This window comes from Eretmochelys imbricata, chromosome 10 (assembly GCF_965152235.1).
Source record: "Eretmochelys imbricata isolate rEreImb1 chromosome 10, rEreImb1.hap1, whole genome shotgun sequence".
Taxonomy (NCBI): Eukaryota; Metazoa; Chordata; order Testudines; family Cheloniidae; genus Eretmochelys; species Eretmochelys imbricata.
In genome coordinates, this window is record NC_135581.1 from 54984023 (window position 1) to 55001295 (window position 17273).

The 17273-nt window shown below is 38.8% G+C and overlaps 1 protein-coding gene across 1 annotated transcript in view; it reads left to right on the top strand.

Annotated features, from left to right (window-relative positions):
* TRPM1 (transient receptor potential cation channel subfamily M member 1) overlaps positions 1 to 17273 on the top strand; it is a 142059-nt gene that overhangs the window by 113618 nt on the left and 11168 nt on the right. The window contains exons 16-24 of the mRNA XM_077829323.1: positions 3417 to 3712; positions 4603 to 4831; positions 6545 to 6667; positions 7087 to 7218; positions 8266 to 8394; positions 9262 to 9513; positions 11421 to 11595; positions 14906 to 14926; positions 16857 to 17001. Coding sequence (XP_077685449.1) covers positions 3417 to 3712; positions 4603 to 4831; positions 6545 to 6667; positions 7087 to 7218; positions 8266 to 8394; positions 9262 to 9513; positions 11421 to 11595; positions 14906 to 14926; positions 16857 to 17001 — 1502 coding nt within the window. The remainder of the gene's footprint in view (positions 1 to 3416; positions 3713 to 4602; positions 4832 to 6544; positions 6668 to 7086; positions 7219 to 8265; positions 8395 to 9261; positions 9514 to 11420; positions 11596 to 14905; positions 14927 to 16856; positions 17002 to 17273) is intronic.

Sequence of the window (17273 nt, forward strand, 5' to 3'; positions counted from 1 at the left end):
GATTACTTTTGAAATACCAGCAACCTGCTTTATATTTAAGGTCTTGAGTTCTGCGTAGAGCTTTGCTCACATAATCCTCAAGCAGTTTTTTTAGTAGTATTACGTAATAACAGACTCCCATGTTGGAAAATATTGTAGATAAAACAATTTTAGATGTGAACACAGAGAACATAGTGATGAGAGAGAATACAGCAGCTGAGTAATTTATGGTCAAATCCTCTTTATATTTAAAGTGCAGTTTATGCATGGAAGATTTAGGCTGTCTATAGCAGCACGTAGAGTACAGGCACTACGTTTGTCTTACACACCGCTGTGAAAGGCAGGCTGTGTCGATACTTGTCACTTTGGTGTGTAGCTACGCACGGCAGCGAAAGGCTCTGGCAGTGGGAAGGAAAGGCTCTCACAGGGGAGAGGCAGCAAAACGCTACAGTGTTAAAGATAGCAGCATAGATGTGCGAGGGCATGGTTTGGGCATGTAGAGAGCCATGTAGGGATGTACCCTGGGGGTTAAGGCATGTAGGGCACTCTGCTTGTCTCACCTAAGCTATGTCTCCCATCTACACTACTATTTATAACTGTGCTAGCTGGACTGGCTGCATCTGTACTTACATCCTTACATGTAGATGTAGCGTAGACATAGCCTTCGATAGGTCAGAGAGGGAAATTGCTTTTTCAGTCAAGTTAACTAAGTGTTATGTTCGTTATTTTCTTCCGTTGTAAAACATAGCTGATTATTTCAGAGCATATCAGCACTGCTCTGATGTAAACAGCCCAAAGATGAGGGGGACCTGAACCTGCATCCCAGCCACAGGTCTGAGCCCTGCCCCAACCACCCCAGAACTTCAGGGAAGTTTAGATTTCGATCCAAATGTTGTACCTGGGGCCTGTCTCTCCCATGGGCCCAAACCAGAACCCTGGTTTAGATTCCAACAAACTTTGGGAAAGCTCAGTATCTGATCTGAAGGCAGAGCTATACATTTCTAATAGATACCTTAGAACATAGCAGTTAGATACTTGGTATCTGAAAAGATGAAGGACTTTTGTATATGAAGCATATAAGTAAGCTTGTATTCTCACTGTGTGAATACCTTAGAACATAGCAGTTAGATACTTGGTATCTGAAAAGATGAAGGACTTTTGTATATGAAGCATATAAGTAAGCTTGTATTCTCACTGTGTGAATAGTAAGGTTGCCAACCCTCCAGGATTTCCCTGGAGTCTCCAGGATTTAAAGATTAATCTTTTATTAAAGATTATGTCATGTGATGAAATCTCCAGGAATACATCCAACCAAAATTCGTAACCCTAGTGAATAGAGTTTTATGTTGAAGCTAAAGTCAGTTGTAAAATATATATGCACAAAGGCCTATGTTTTCCAAAGCAGATAAGCAGCGTTTCCTTGTATGAAGAAAGTGTAAATAAACTTAATTTTCCTCTCAGATCGACTTCATATTTTCTAACAGCTTTAGGGCAAAGTGCTCAGGTTACAGACAGGAGGAAACAAGACCTGAAGAGATGTGGTCTCATTTATATACCACAGAGTCGAGCTCTGAGATATGTGGCCTTATTCACATGCAGGTTACTCAGTATTTTCCAAGAACATATTTTGATGTTTTTATGCTTTTCTTCAGTGGCAAATGCTTTACACAGAACAAATTGAAGTGTTTTGAAGTTTAATTCTGTTTTCTTCATCGTGCAGTGGGTGCAGTTCTGTCTATCTAAAAGAAAAGAAATGGTGAAAAATAAAATTAACTTTTAAAAAATATTCCAAAGAAATCTTTTGTGCTCATGTGGAAAGAAGAGGGAATATTAACTTTCTTCATTTCCAGTTTTTTATTTTCTTTACTATTAACTATAAATTATTTGGCATTTTGCAATCATCGCTTGTTCTTTTCTACCAAAAAAATGCAGTTCTCGTCTTCGGATTTGAAATGGTACTTGGCTGTGTGTGCACAGCCTTTTCCTTGAAAGACAGATAACGTTTTTTCTAAATGCATGTGAATAATGACCACTGCAATTTCTATAAGGACCACTTCTCCCTTCCTGAAATTGTTGGAAAGTAGGAAGAAGTGAGATGAATTTAAGGAAAAAGTGAAGACTTCTGCTTGGAATCTTAGGCTCTAAAAGAGTGGTTCTCCAACTTTTGTACTGGTGACCCCTTTCACGTACCAAGCCTCTGAGTACGACCCCCCTTATCAATTAAAAACACTTCTAAATATATTTAATACCATTATAAATGCTGGAGGCAAAGCGGGGTTTGGGGTGGAGGATGACAGCTCACGACCCCCATGTAATAACCTCATGACCCCCTGAGGGGTCCCGACCCCCCAGTTTGAGAACCCCTGCTCTAAAACTTAATTCTGAACTCGTATATATAGCTCATGCTGCTGCATACTTCCTTAAAAGAATCTAGTGCACTTTGTACGCACAAGGATTGATGTTATAAAGTGTTTATCACCACTACTCGCACTTCATCTCTGATAGTGGAATCGAGCCCTAAAAATTATCAATAGCTCTATCTATAGTGATATATGTAGTATTCTTCCTACATTGTTTAAACCTTAATTTCCCCAACATGGCTTTTCTCCCTTTAGGATCCTGCTCCATTGTCTGTATCTCCCTTCAGTTACTTCCATGTTGGTTCCTGTAGTAATGGCCTATCCTCCTTATCCTTTTAGGAAATGGGATAGTTATACCTTCAGTTTGTACTGCATACATACGAGGAGATTCCTTATTCAAAGGTGAACATTCCCTTTAGTATCTTAACTCTGTTCCTAAGGATTCTGTCTATCTGCCTTTTCCCTTTGCCTGTTTTCCCTTCTCTTCATCTGCATGTTGGTTTAAAAATTGCTTTGATGCCTGATATGAAGCATTATTCTGCAGGAATAGAGAGAGACCATATCAAATCAGAGACTACAGCGTAATCTACTTATAATGAAGCTCCATTGACAATTCAATAGAATAAAAGTCCTAAGTTGTTTCAGTTTACCGCAAAGCAACCAGGGCAATTACACATGCAGTACAATTCCGCTTATACTCTAGCTGGCTTGTGTAAAGTGATAACTTTAATATAATAGGGTTCTACTATATTCATAGAATATTAGTGACTCATAATGAAGCATGCAAGTAATGGTTCTGTGGCCAAAATGTTAACCCAGGAGTGCTAACCCAATGCATGATCTGTTGATAAGGTATTATTTCATTATTTTGTTTTTGGCATTCTTTATAGAAACAAATCAGAAATTAAATTACAGAACATGATGTAATTCAAGGAACATAGGCTTCTTGTTAATGGGAAGTTCACATTTTCTTTTGGAAATGCCAGTAGTCATCTCAACATGTTCTTTGTGCATGGAATAGGGGTCAAAATAGCTTTCAGAATTCTGTGGCAAGAATTTTGTTTTGCTTTCCTTTAGGATGATGAGCCTCCAACCAAAGGGAAGAAGAAGAAGAAGAAAAAGAAAAAGGAGGAAGAGATAGATATTGATGTGGATGACCCAGAAGTCAGCCGCTTTCAGTACCCATTTCATGAACTCATGGTATGGGCAGTGCTGATGAAACGGCAGAAGATGGCACTCTTTCTTTGGCAGCGAGGGGAGGAGACCATGGCCAAAGCACTTGTGGCATGTAAACTGTACAAATCCATGGCCCATGAGTCTTCAGAGAGTGAACTGGTGGATGACATCTCTCAGGATTTGGACAACAACTCAAAGTTAGTTAATTGGCACATAGTGCATAATTCATTTGTATATATGGGGCCATATGGACTGCTCAAAGTTATTTTTGAGCAATTGTAATTAATTTTTAAGATGGTGGGTCACAGGAATGATTGTTTGGCCCATTTTTCTGACCAACCTTTTTCATCTATGAAGTTTGAGGAAATAAGTACAAGACTGGGATGCAAGAACTTTTGAGTTATCATATCTTGGAGTCCCTCTGTGGCCTTAGGAAAATTGCTTAACCTCTCTGCCTGTTTCCTCCTTTATAAAATAAAATTAGTTTACCTCACTAGGTCAGGATTAACTGATGTACATGAATTCTCTGAAGCGGTAAATTTCGTCTACTAAGTTTTATCACAAACAGTCTCACAAGAGCTGTGACAGAAGTTGACATGTTTGAAGGTGATTAAAAATAAAAATAAGTTTAAAGGGAATGAAAATTATGTGTTACTCTATGCACTCTACTTGGTTTTGTTAGTCTCTGTGCCTTATTGCTTTTTTAGTTTTAAACAAATTTCTTCAAAACTTTCAAATGTAATTGGCTTTATTATAATTGTCCTTAGAATGTTAGAAGTTTACAATATGACAATTACAACTTCTATAGTGCCTGTAATCAAAGGATCAAAAATATTTCACAAGCAATAATGACATTTCTAGTCAATAGCTTCTTAAGCACCAAAGTTAATTATCATTTATATTTTTTTGTGTGGAGCTTTTGCATGCTAGCACAAATCATGATTGAGGCCCAGTTGTGCTTGATGCTGTACAAACACATGGGAAAACACTGTACCAGCCCAAAAGAGTTTACAATCAAATTTAAGGGAACACTAAAATTTTTAAGCAAAGTGCATCAGATTCTTTTTGCATGTCTCCTTTTCTTCAGAGATTTTGGCCAGCTGGCTGTTGAGTTGTTAGATCAATCCTATAAACATGATGAACAGGTTGCCATGAAATTGCTGACCTATGAACTGAAAAACTGGAGTAACTCCACCTGCCTAAAACTTGCTGTGGCAGCTAAACACAGGGACTTCATAGCTCACACCTGCAGCCAGATGTTATTAACAGACATGTGGATGGGGCGGCTACGCATGCGGAAAAACCCAGGCCTTAAGGTATTTCTTCTACACAATTGCAGTAATTTCCTTGGCACTGATGTTGAAGATACAGCTATGGCATATAGTATTGTATCATATTTAGTATATTTATTCATATAACCATTCAGCCCCCTAATTATAGGGGTGCTTTAAAAGTATTTCTTTTGTGAAGCTAATTTTTCTGGCTCCTTACCTCAGAATATTTAAGTGACAACATCCCCATGGCAGAGGGGGGTAGTAGGCAATAAAAGGCTTAGTATACTTTAAATCTGGAAGCAAAGCCAGATATATGACAAAAGCTGTTCATTTAAGTTTATAGCCCAGCCATGAAAATTAGTTATATTACATGAGAAGCCTAAAGACATTCATCATGCTCAGCTACTACTGTGGTGAAGGCCACATAATAAAGCATGAGAGAGAGAGAACAAACCACATGTGACAAATGCTAGTCACATCTCTTAATGCAATACTGGAAGGAGCTCAGATAGTACAGTGAAAAGGGTGGTATAAGAACCAATGTAGAATAGCAAAGAGTAGAACAATGGGAAAAAAACACATTTTTTAGGAAGAATCTTTTCTTATTTTGCGGGCTTGAACACTTGTTCTGCTGATTTCTCTGTCTTTCCATTGATGAGACTCAGGTGATTGTTCAACAGTGGGTTCAAAGAATGAATAACTGCTAAACATGAATAATGTTAAGTTTGGCAAAGGGGAGACACATGATACACACAGTGTGAAGAATGTTTTGGTGTTGCTTGTGAGGAGGATAATATATGATTTTCTGGGCTATAATCAGGTGAAATCCTTCTCTTATCCTATATTGTTAAAACTGCCTTCCACATGTAGGCCTGTCACCTTGATGTCATCTTCAACCCATCTCTCATTTTCTCACTTCCAGGTCATCACCAGATCCAGTTGATTTTTCACACCATAACATCTACAATATCCATCTGTATGTTTCTTCTTCTCCTGCCAACATCCTGATCCATTCTCTGCTTTTCCTCTCTTCTTGACCTGTCTCATCTTCAAGTCTCTCACTTTCCACTTTCCCACTTCTCTCCAACTCTTGCGTCAAATCTCACGATCCTCTCCCTTCTTTCAGATCACATCTCTCCCTTGTTAAATCTATTCACTGACTCCCTTCCTCTTCCATGCAAAATTCAGCCTTCCCTAACCTTCCAGTTCTATCCTCCTCACCTGTATTTCCCCCAAACCTTCTATTCTCATTCCCTCCCCTAACTACTCCTTTTATCTCGTCCTCCAACTCTTTTTAAGTGCCTTCTTGCATGCTATCTCTCATGCTTAGAAAGCTTTCCCAGTTGTTGTTTGCTAAGCTTCCCCCTTTTATTCTTTCAAAACTCTTCTGAGAACCCCCTGTTTCACATCAGACTGTAATTTATAAGCTTTGGTAAGAACCTGCTCCCTTCACCATCCTGCTGTGTTTTGTTCCACTGAATTTAGCTGATGAACTCTGTCCTGCAACACTTTTACCTTCTGATGTGTTTCATTGCAATGTATCTACAGATATAAGTCTTCCAGAGCAAGCTCCATGTTCTATCTTAAAACTCTTTACAGTGCTATGTGTAATACTTGTGCTTTGTAAATACTAATTATTTCAGTAGCTTCCTGTATGTTGAATGCGATTCAGAGAAATGATGGCGACAAAAGAAATAATGTTGTTTTTAAAAAAATCTAATGATGCATTGAAGTGATAACTCTTTTCTTGCCCAGGTTATAATGGGGATTCTCTTCCCGCCAACCATCCTGTTCCTAGAGTTTCGCACTTCTGATGATTTTTCCTATCAGACATCAAGAGAAAATGAAGATGGCAAAGAAAAAGAGGAGGAAAATGTGGTTGGTACTAAACCTTATCAGAATGTTCTTAACTTAGCCAGCATACTTAATATTCAGAATTGCCTACAGTTATGCCATTGGCCACTTCAGATTGAAATCTGCAAATTTTCCATGTCACCTGTCTGTGTAGAAACAAAAATCCTTGTATATTAGAGTATTGAGACTATATAGGCCACATTATCAGCCAGTGTGAATTTGATGTAGCTGTATTGAGATCAGTGGAGGTATGCCAATTTACAACAGCTAAGAACCTCGCCTTGTATTTTTCAAAGTGCAATGGAAATGGATGATTAGAGAATAGAGTCCTATTGTTCAGAAGGAAGCTTTCTGTAGCTGACAGATGATTGAGCATCATGACTGAAAGAACCTCTCATAGGTGATATTGTATTGGTGACAAGCTGCCAGTTTCTGTCTTCCAGGATGCAAATGCTGATACAGGCTCCCGAAAAGGAGATGAAGAGAATGGAAACAAAAAGCAACGGAGCCTTCCTATTGGAAAAAAAATCTATGAATTCTATAATGCACCTATTGTAAAGTTCTGGTTTTATACGGTGAGTAAGTCATCTTGACTTTTGATTATTAACAATTTGTTACTTTATATTAATTTAAAACAAAATAATGGGAAAACATCTTGATATATAGTTTAAAGAACAGGTACAAACAAAATGCACTTTGGCCTTGGCATCTGTTTCTCTTATGAATTTATACCGCTTCTAGCATCGTCGTACATGAACACATAACAAAATTCACATCGCACATGGTCTAACTCCCATTAAAACGTAAGAAGACACAGTTAAAATCTTTTAAATTGTTTTTCCATCTTCTGTGTTGCTTTATTGTATCTAATTTTTTTAAATACCAAAAAGTTCAAAAGTCTCCACTCATTCTGGATTTCCAGCTTGTGACAACTGTGGCCATTATTTCCCCATTTGACTTTTATTAAGTTTGTAAGCATTCGGTATAGTTTGAAAATCAGCCCCTAGCATCAAGAAAAAGCCAAGGGATGATTTGATTGCAGTCTGTAAGTACCTACATGGGGAACAAATATTTAATAATGGTCTCTTCAGTCTAGCAGACAAAGGTATAACATGATCCAATGACTGGAAGTTGAAGCTAGACAAATTTGGACTGGAAATAAGGTAATTTTTTAACAGTGAGTAATTAACCATTGGAACAATTTACCAAGGATTGTGGTGGACTCTCCATCACTGGCCGTTTTTAAATCAAGATTGGATGCTTTTCTAAAAGATCTGTTCTAGGAATTATTTTGGGAAGTTCTATGGCCCGTGTTATACAGGAGGTCAGTCTAGATGCTCCCAATGGTTCCTTCTGGCCTTGGTATCTATGAAACTTGAACATCCAAAATTAGTGGACAATTATGAATATGTTCCTGAATATTAGGTATGTTTCTGCTGATTTACACTTATGTTCTGTACTTTATACACTTAAACTTGCTGCAAATGACTCTGTGTACAAATTTTGGAAGGATCTCAAGTAACTAAATGCTGTCTATGCAGCCATGGACAAAGCAGTTACTGTGTAACAGCCCTGCACACTAATGCCTAGAGTCCATGGACATAAAGGATTCTTTTTTCCAGATATCATACCTGGGTTACTTAATGCTGTTCAATTATATAATCTTGGTGCGGATGGACCGCTGGCCCTCACTCCAGGAATGGATTGTCATATCCTATATTGTGACTCTGGCTTTAGAGAAAGTAAGAGAGGTAATGTGAATCACACCAATAACTGCTATTTTACATAATAATGGGGAAGAACTTGCCATTTATAAATAAATGGTGAATGGTGGCTGGAGGAGTAGTGTAGACAGGCAAGCCTTGCATGAGGCAGGAGATTCCCTTCCCTGCACCTCCTCCAAATCTATACCAGTGGCAGGGGACTTCAACTACTACCCACTCCAGGGCTCTCAGAACTGTCCTGCCTGAGCAAAAGATCAGTCAAAAATTCCATTAGGTAATTTTTGCAGTTTCCTGAATTCACTGCCCCTTTCTTACGTATATTTCCCTGGGGGGTGGGGGGGGCCTGAGGATATAATCTCTAAATAGCCTCCTGTTATGCACAATTAATGTATGTTGCATTGATCAGTTATGGTGTATGATGAAGAGGTTGGGAGGGAGGAAAGTGTTTTGTATGTAAATTCGTAGTAGTATTTAATTCATTATAATCTCGGATCTTACAGATTGGTAGCACAGCACAAAAACCCACTGCCAAATCAATTCACCCCACTGTAGTTCCCTCCCAGTCTGTATCCCCTTTGACCCACCGTGTTCCTAAAATAAACATCTCATATAATTTTGATTTGGATATAAATATGGACAAAAAGTTAATGGACCACAGCCTGTGAATTAAGCGACTGTGATGAAATCCTACGGTTAAATGAAAGTTGGGTCAAAATAGAAAAATTAAATGGAGTCTGTAAGCAGTGATGTGCTCTGCTGCAGAGACAAATCCTGCCCACCACGTAAGTAGTCCTGATGAAACCCATTACACCCAGTCAGCCCTCTGTCTCACCACCATTATTTTAAAAATGCACTCCACAGATTTTCTTCAGGATTTTTTCCCTTTGCTTTTAGATTCTGATGTCGGAGCCAGGCAAGCTGAGCCAGAAAGTAAAAGTCTGGCTGCAGGAATACTGGAATATCACTGATATGGTGGCTATTTCAGTATTTATAATTGGAGCAATTCTTCGCCTACAGAACCAGCCTTACATGGGTTATGGAAGAGTAATCTACTGTGTGGATATCATTTTCTGGTACATTCGAGTACTGGATATCTTTGGTGTGAACAAGTATTTGGGACCCTATGTCATGATGATTGGAAAAATGGTTAGTACCTCTGTAGCTAGAGGCTTGCTTTTAAGGATGCATATTAAACTATGTAAGAAAGCAGATTTGGGAAAGTAAGATAATTTCTTCTTCTAGATACCAATCCTGCAACTGTTGCTCACCTATTTGATCTGTGAATAAGGGCTGCAGAATAGGGCTCTTAATCTTGACTCGTGAATTGCATACTCCCACAGAGATTTTGGGTACACCAATAATAACCTTAATTCAAGAGATAATTTTTCTCAAATTGTTTCAATACCTTTTATCCTTAACACCCTGCTTTTCTGTCCTATTGCAGTCTCTTCAGAATAGTCTAGTTAATCTCAGTATAAGTCTCAGTGAACCGTTTTAGGGTATTTCCCTTCATAAAAGTAGGATTTAAAATGTATAAGTTTAGAGTCTGATTCTCAGAGGCCCTTTTAGGATCTTTGACTCCCATTGACTTCAGTTAGAGTTGTGGTTGCCCAGAGCTTGTGGTTCTTAATATCTAAGCCAAACTGGCTTTCCTCCATCAAAGCATAGTATTAAACCCGCTTCCAGTTAATGGAACTAATATATTTGGAGCTTTGTGCTGCCAATATTGTAAAAATAGGCTCCCATAAAATTATCCTCCTTAGCGTATAATAAACCCAGTATACCAAGGATACACATACTCATAAGGAGGAGGGGAGCAGCTCTAGGGAGTCCGCTTGATTTTCCATTTAATTGAATATAACTGTAACTAAGAAAGGAGGTGAAACAACACAGACTTCTGTTAAGATGAACTTTTCTGGAACATATGTATTTGGGGTTTCAGGCTCCTAGATCACTTTGGTGACTTTGAAAATTTTGCCCTCTGTTCCTAAAATATATATTGAGTATATATTTATGATACGAGGGAGTATTCAACTTGAGAGAGATGAAGAGATGAAGTTCTTTTAGCACTTAGAGATGAAAATACCTTTCACTTGGTGCATTCCAAAGTCAAAACGTTGCACAACAGCAGTGTTCGTATGTAAGCCTCTCGCGCAGGGGTAACTTAGCAGCAAACAGAGAGGGAAAGCACCACCAGCAGCAGAGAAGTCATTGTATACTTCCCTTCAAGTCAGTGGCAGAATTTTAACAAGAGCCACTGTCCAACATGTCGCTGCCTCTGTGTGTTCAGGGAAAGTATGGCTAGAAAGAGTTCAAATATATACTCTTGTCACTGGCCCAAGCACTTATATGAAGACGCTCACTCTGCTTTCTCTTTCCGAAAATAAGTACCATTATTTATTTGTTGCTATTGTCATTGCTGCTGTTATACAGTTTCATGGCACCATAAATGTACACCATACCATACCAGGCATAGGAAAGTTCATAGGCCCAGAACCTCCACTGCAACTGAGGAGCACACGATCTTACTCAGGAGAGGTGCTGCAAAGGTGGCTTTAAGCCACCTTTGTGCAACTCAGATCCTGGGACCCTGAAGGCTGCTCTGATTTGAACTGACTGACTTCAGCCCAAGGGCCATTACAGCAGCAAGAGATTGCCAGGACACAAGTATGCCTTCTAATCTAGCAGTTAACACTGTGGCAAATTATGCTGATTTGAGAGGTCTCCTGGCTTGGCAGGACAGGGTAAAGTGTCCCTAATGCAAGGGGAATCTGGTCTGTAAAGCCATATAGTCTGATAGTCCTTTTAGTTGAAAAGCATATTACCTGTTTAAATGGATCTTGGGTGCAATTTTTTTACACTTTATATGTTTTCGGCTCATGAGCAGTATTTGTAACAGCATAATAATATCTAGGAAACAACTAGTTTGGGGAAATTTTTTTTATTCTCGTGAATCTTTCTTGGTGGTTTTCCTGCACACTCTCCTACACACGTTCTTTCGTGTACGTAACTTCTGATTATGACAAAAATATTTGTGTGGTCCCTCTGTCCAGATGATTGACATGCTGTACTTTGTGGTCATCATGCTTGTGGTTCTGATGAGTTTCGGAGTAGCCCGCCAAGCTATCCTGCACCCAGATGAGGAGCCCTCTTGGAGACTAGCCCGCAACATCTTCTATATGCCCTACTGGATGATCTATGGAGAGGTGTTTGCAGACCAGATAGACCGTAAGAGTAGAATTCATAGTAAGATTCTGTTTCCTGTTTCTGAGGCAGATGATCAGATCCAAATTAATGAAAATGACTGTTTTTAATTTGGAATTGGTGTTTGTCTTTGTTTGCTTTCGTAGCAGATTCCAGACTTCCAAACACCACTTTCTCCTCCCCACCACAGTACCATTGGGAATCCTCTACCTGTCAGCATATGTTCTAATTCAATTACTTTTGACAGTGGTGCAGTCTGAAACACTTGCCAATCTTGGATGTTAAGAATATTACCTCTGAGGTGCTCCACTTCCTCAAGAAGTGGGTCAAGAGGGTCAAGAAGAGAGAATCCTTGAGTTACTGTTGAACCTGGTTCATCACCGGACTCTGATTCAGGAAAGCACTTAAGTACAAGCTTAACTTCTAAATTCATGCTTAAACCCTATTGACTTCAGTGGGACTTAAACATGTGCTTTCTTGAAATGAGGCCTATAAGAATTAATTGTGGAGCCATAGGTCTCCACACATGCTTTAGAGCAAGGGTTCTCAGCCTTTTCAGTACAGAGCCCCCTCCCTTAGCAATATGTGAAGGTCAGGGTGGTCACAACCCCCGACTTCTGGTTTAGAACATATGTTCCTAGGGTATTTTAGGTGATCAGTAACTTTTGATATGATCCTTTTGCCAGACAGTCTGGATATATATCACAAAGGTCCTGGCTCCCTTCATTTCTGGGGGGAAGGCCAGTATCTGTCAAAACATGAGCCCTGCCAGCTGGAGGACAAGCTGTGATATCCTCAGCTGGGAATGCAGATGCTTGTTGTTAACAAAGAAATGAAATGGAGGGGCAAGAAACAGGGCTAATAATAAAAATTGGTAATGCTTTAAAATCCTATTTGGACTGTTTACAAAATGTAATATTACCAAAGTGGCCCTTTGCTCTGATTTTGTGACTCAGCAACATACTGAAGTTAAGAATGGTGCAATCTAGAGCAGTAATTCCAGTTAGTTTTGATCATGATGAAGAGTGTTAAGTAGGAGTGGGGAATAAAATCAAGGAGAAAAGAGAAAACTATTCCCAAATATATCATAGCTCCATCCTCAACCTTTATAGAACCATAGCCTTGCTTTGGCCACCTTGAACTCACTGGGAGCCCCTAGCACCTCTATCTGAGGACAAAACATGGCCTTTAGTAACATCAGCCACTCTTTGGAGGTATTAGCTAACCCTCAACATAACAACAGAGTTAACTTAATTTGCAATAGAGTTTCTGCCTTAACTCCAGATTCCTTTGATTATGTGTTTTAATCAGATCCTTACATTTTACAGTATTTTGTAATTGTTTACCTTCCATTTTTCCCCCTTATACTAAGGGTTATATGGTCTAATCATTAGTGGTCAGAACTCCCTTCCGCATAGGAGGGAGGAAATGGCTATATGGGCTGTGCCATTAATCTGGTCCTGCAGTTACACTGTTGTAGTGATGTTTTGTTTAGATAGGACACCGAAACACTCTTTTCTTCTTCCTTTCTCTCATAAATATTACTGTAACTTACAATATATAAAATTATTCTTGGAAATAATTGGATCAACCCAGTTACGTATTACATGCTGCCCCAGCTTCTAAGTGGTCTGGATAAGTCTCTGATGGGTTGATTCCATGTTGGGAGAAATGACTAAGGCAGAGATTGAGGCTATTGCTGCAGTCCACGTGGTTCACAGTATGTACACAAATTCCTGTTCACCTTGAACACAGATGGTAAAAGCAACAGCAAAGTCTCATGTAGACAGGTCTGTTTTTCTCATAAGTCAGCTAAAACATACACTGTTCTCAGCACCTATAGCTCTCCCTGTCTCTGTATCTTGCTTTACATGCACTGTCCCAGCTCTGATCTTTGTTTCAATCGTACCCCGCCTATACACCATAAAGTCCGATTGTGGGAAAATGTGATTAGCCAAGGACTCAGAAAATCCTACCTCAGCAAGGTGAAAGACCACTTGGGGTCTAACAAAAGGTAGATTACACAGGGCTTATCTACACAAGAGATTTTTCCAGTTATACTAATATAGTTATATTGGTATAGTTAAACCAATGTAGTTATTCTTATATAACTCTCTATGTGAACACTCTTATTTCAGAATAAGAGTGGTTTTATTCAGCTTAGCTTAAACTGCTTCCAGAGTGACACAATCAAAACTGGAAAAAGGTACTCTTACACTGAAATAAGAATGTCCACATGGGAAGTTATATCTGTTAAATTATATTGGTTTAAAGTTCACAGTTACCTTAAATAGTTATAACTTTCCCGTGTAGACAGGCCCATAAGCACCTACTTTCTAAAGACCATTCTGCTTTCAAAGACAACAGGTTTCAATCTAATCTTTCTATGAGTGTAAATTAGCTCCCCTTAACAATTTACCTGGATGTGACTACAGTAGGCAATCCAACCAATATGTCAGATATGGTGAGGTCCTTTTGCCACACATAAATGATTTATGGGAAAGTACCATATCATGTTCTCCTCTCAGTAGTTCAGTAAAATGCATTGCTTTGTTACTTTCCTTTGTCACAACTGTACATCAAAGATAAAACCCTGGCACCATTGCAGTCAAAGGGAGTTTTGCCATTGACTTCAATGAAGCCAGGATTTTGCCCTAAGGATGAAATTCACTCCAGTGCGACAATGTAAAAGAGCCGCATGAGCATGAAATCCGAAGCATTTAGTACTTAGCAGGATCAAATTCATAAGCAGAAGTGGTGCTCCTGCTTAAGACTTTCTAAGGACGGGCACACCAGTACCCAAAATGATAATCAAATTAGATTTTAATGATATTAGACACTATAACAATATATTTGTATCATAGCTATTGATCATTTTAATATAGAATGATAATAGGAAAGGAAGCAGCCAGCAAAGTCAATGCCAGGACTCTGCTTCCTGGAAACAGGAGGAAGTTTGTTTCTGTAATAGCTGAAAGATTAAGTTTGTGTGGTAACTTTGTGTTGTTTTATGTTTGTGGTGACTGTCAATTGTGTTTTACTGATAATATCTTTTATATTTAAATGATCATCTGCCAGCACCATTTGTGATTTATTTTTACAGTTATGAATTTGCTGCCATATGTAGCATTTGGGGAAGACAAAGTGAAAAGGAAATTGCAGAATTTCTAACAAAGCCTTTGTTTCTAAGCATATGTCTCTACTGTACTAATATTAAGTTGCTTATCTTTTCTTGGCAGCAAAACAACTACTGTATTGTCAGTCATTTGTTTTCTTTTTCCCTCTATTATTCTGTTGTTTTCTTTCCTTTTTTTGCTTTCAAATTGCTGTGTAGTCTATGCCATGGAAATCAATCGTAAGTCTATGTGGGGAGCTGATTATCTCATTTAGTTAAATGCGTTCATTAGTCTTTTTCTTCCCTGGATACTGGTATTTTAATTATAGTGTTCTGACAAAATTCAGATGTCAGATTTTTGTTTTTCTACTGTATTGATTTCAAAGAAGCAGGGAATTTTTTTAATTATAAAAAGAACTGATTGGGTACTACTTTATCGATTTGCAATTAAGTGCCAACATTTTTGTTCATTCTATTGAGTTACCACCACAATTATCCTTTTCTAATTATATTATGTGAGCTGTTGCACACAGAGAATTTAATTTCTTTTGATTATCCAAAGTCTACATTAATATTTTAAAAAGCTAGTTGGGCAATCGTGTTTTTGAGATGTACTTGACTTTCTATGCCCAGTTTCCACATGATAACCAGAACAATAGGATTAGTGTATAACTTGGTGCCATGTTTGGAAACCAACTTTGAACTTTCCTTAAATATAGTTCTGGCTAAACCAGACGTAAATATGTGTTTTCAGGCGAGTGTAGACAGGATCAAGCTGATTTCAAATCACTTAAAAAGAGGTTGCGAATGTTAGTTTTTCACCTAATGGTAAGTGTTTGTAGATCCAGCCCCCAGGGTTTGAAACCAAATGAACTGGAACTATATTTAAAGTAAGAACAAACTTAAGGCTTGTCTAAATGGTGGGTGTAATGCACTCTACCGGGGTGTGATTTCGAAAGCACACTAACTTATTGCACGTTGGTGCATGTAGATCCTGCTGGCATACACTAGTGCTCTTTAATCTAGTTCTGTTTCAAGCACTTAAAAGTGCACTAGGGGAAATCTTTAATGCACACTAGCTGGGTCTATACAGACCAATTAATGCACAGCATGTTACTGTGCTTTAGAAATCACACCCCTGTATAGCACTTTCCCTACCATATACACAAGCCCTTACTTTTCAAACGTGATTCATAGGCCAATATCTTCAAAAGTATCTAGTGACTTTGGGTGCCTGACCGGAGACATCTTAAACAGCCCTGGTTTTCAGAACTTAGTACCCATCTACTGGCCCCTTTTAGGTGTCTTACCACTTGTTTGCCTCTCATATTAGGTTTTTCGTCTCTGTCCAGTTTTAAATCTCACTGATGAATGCTTCTGATCCTGTACCATTGAACGCAGTAGGAGTTTTGCCATTGACAAAGAACTTACAGTCTCACTGGGAGTTTTGGGAGGGAGGAAGCTCAACAATCTAGGCTGTGGCTACACTACGGAGCTTGCACCAACACAGCTGCACCACGGTAGCGCTGCTAGTGTGGATGCTCTAAGCCGACAGAAGAGAGCTCTCCCCATCGACTTAATTTCTCCAGCCCCTGTGGACGGCAGGTTGTTTGGAGAAGCTCTCCTGCTGACCTAGCACTGTCTGCACCACTGTAACTTACGTCGCTCAGGGGAATGATTTTTTCACACCCCTGAGTGGCATAACTTCTACCGACTTAAGTTGTAGTATGTAGATATCCCTAGTTTCCCTACCTTGCAGCAACTTCAGATTTCCCCAGATGGGCTTCATTCTCCACTTTTAAATGGTTCTTTTTTTATCCTGGTATTAAAAGGTTTACATGTGCTTAGACTGATGAGATCTCTTCCTAGATCCAGTTTTGCTACTGGGGGAAAAAGATCCAAATGTCCTGTGGACTAAATTCTAATCTTGGTTACATCACCACAAATCTGGAATAACTATTCACTATGAGGGGAGGTTATTTTGCATTTACATGGTGTAACTGGCAGCTGAATGTGGCCCAAAAACTCCATTTGGTTCTATTGGAAATAAACTCTTAACATGGATATTTGTGCAAGCAAATTTTATGCAGATCTAATCTTGACATAAATATGACCAGTGTTTTCAATATCAGGCAAGCACTGAAAAGTAAACCTTCAATTGTCTCTTCAGCTCCTTGTGGGGATAATCTTTATGATGAGGATGGTAAACGTCTCCCTCCATGCATACCTGGGGCCTGGCTCACTCCTGCTATCATGGCTTGTTACCTTCTGGTAGCAAACATTCTACTGGTAAATCTGCTGATTGCTGTCTTCAAGTAAGTGCTTAACTGTATGACTGTTAACTTATCTTTCTTATTTTCTTAATACTAAGATGAAATGCCGGTGAGAGTCTATCAGCAGGATCAAATTATACTATGGTTTTTCAAATAGATAGCAGTTTGTGAATTTGCACTACACCCAAAGTCCAATTGTTCTGTTAATGGGATTGACAAATATTTGAATTTTAATTGAAAATCAGTTAACGAGTCAGGGATGTTGTGATAATTGGGCCGACAAATTTACCTAATTGTGAGCTCAAATGTAAAAG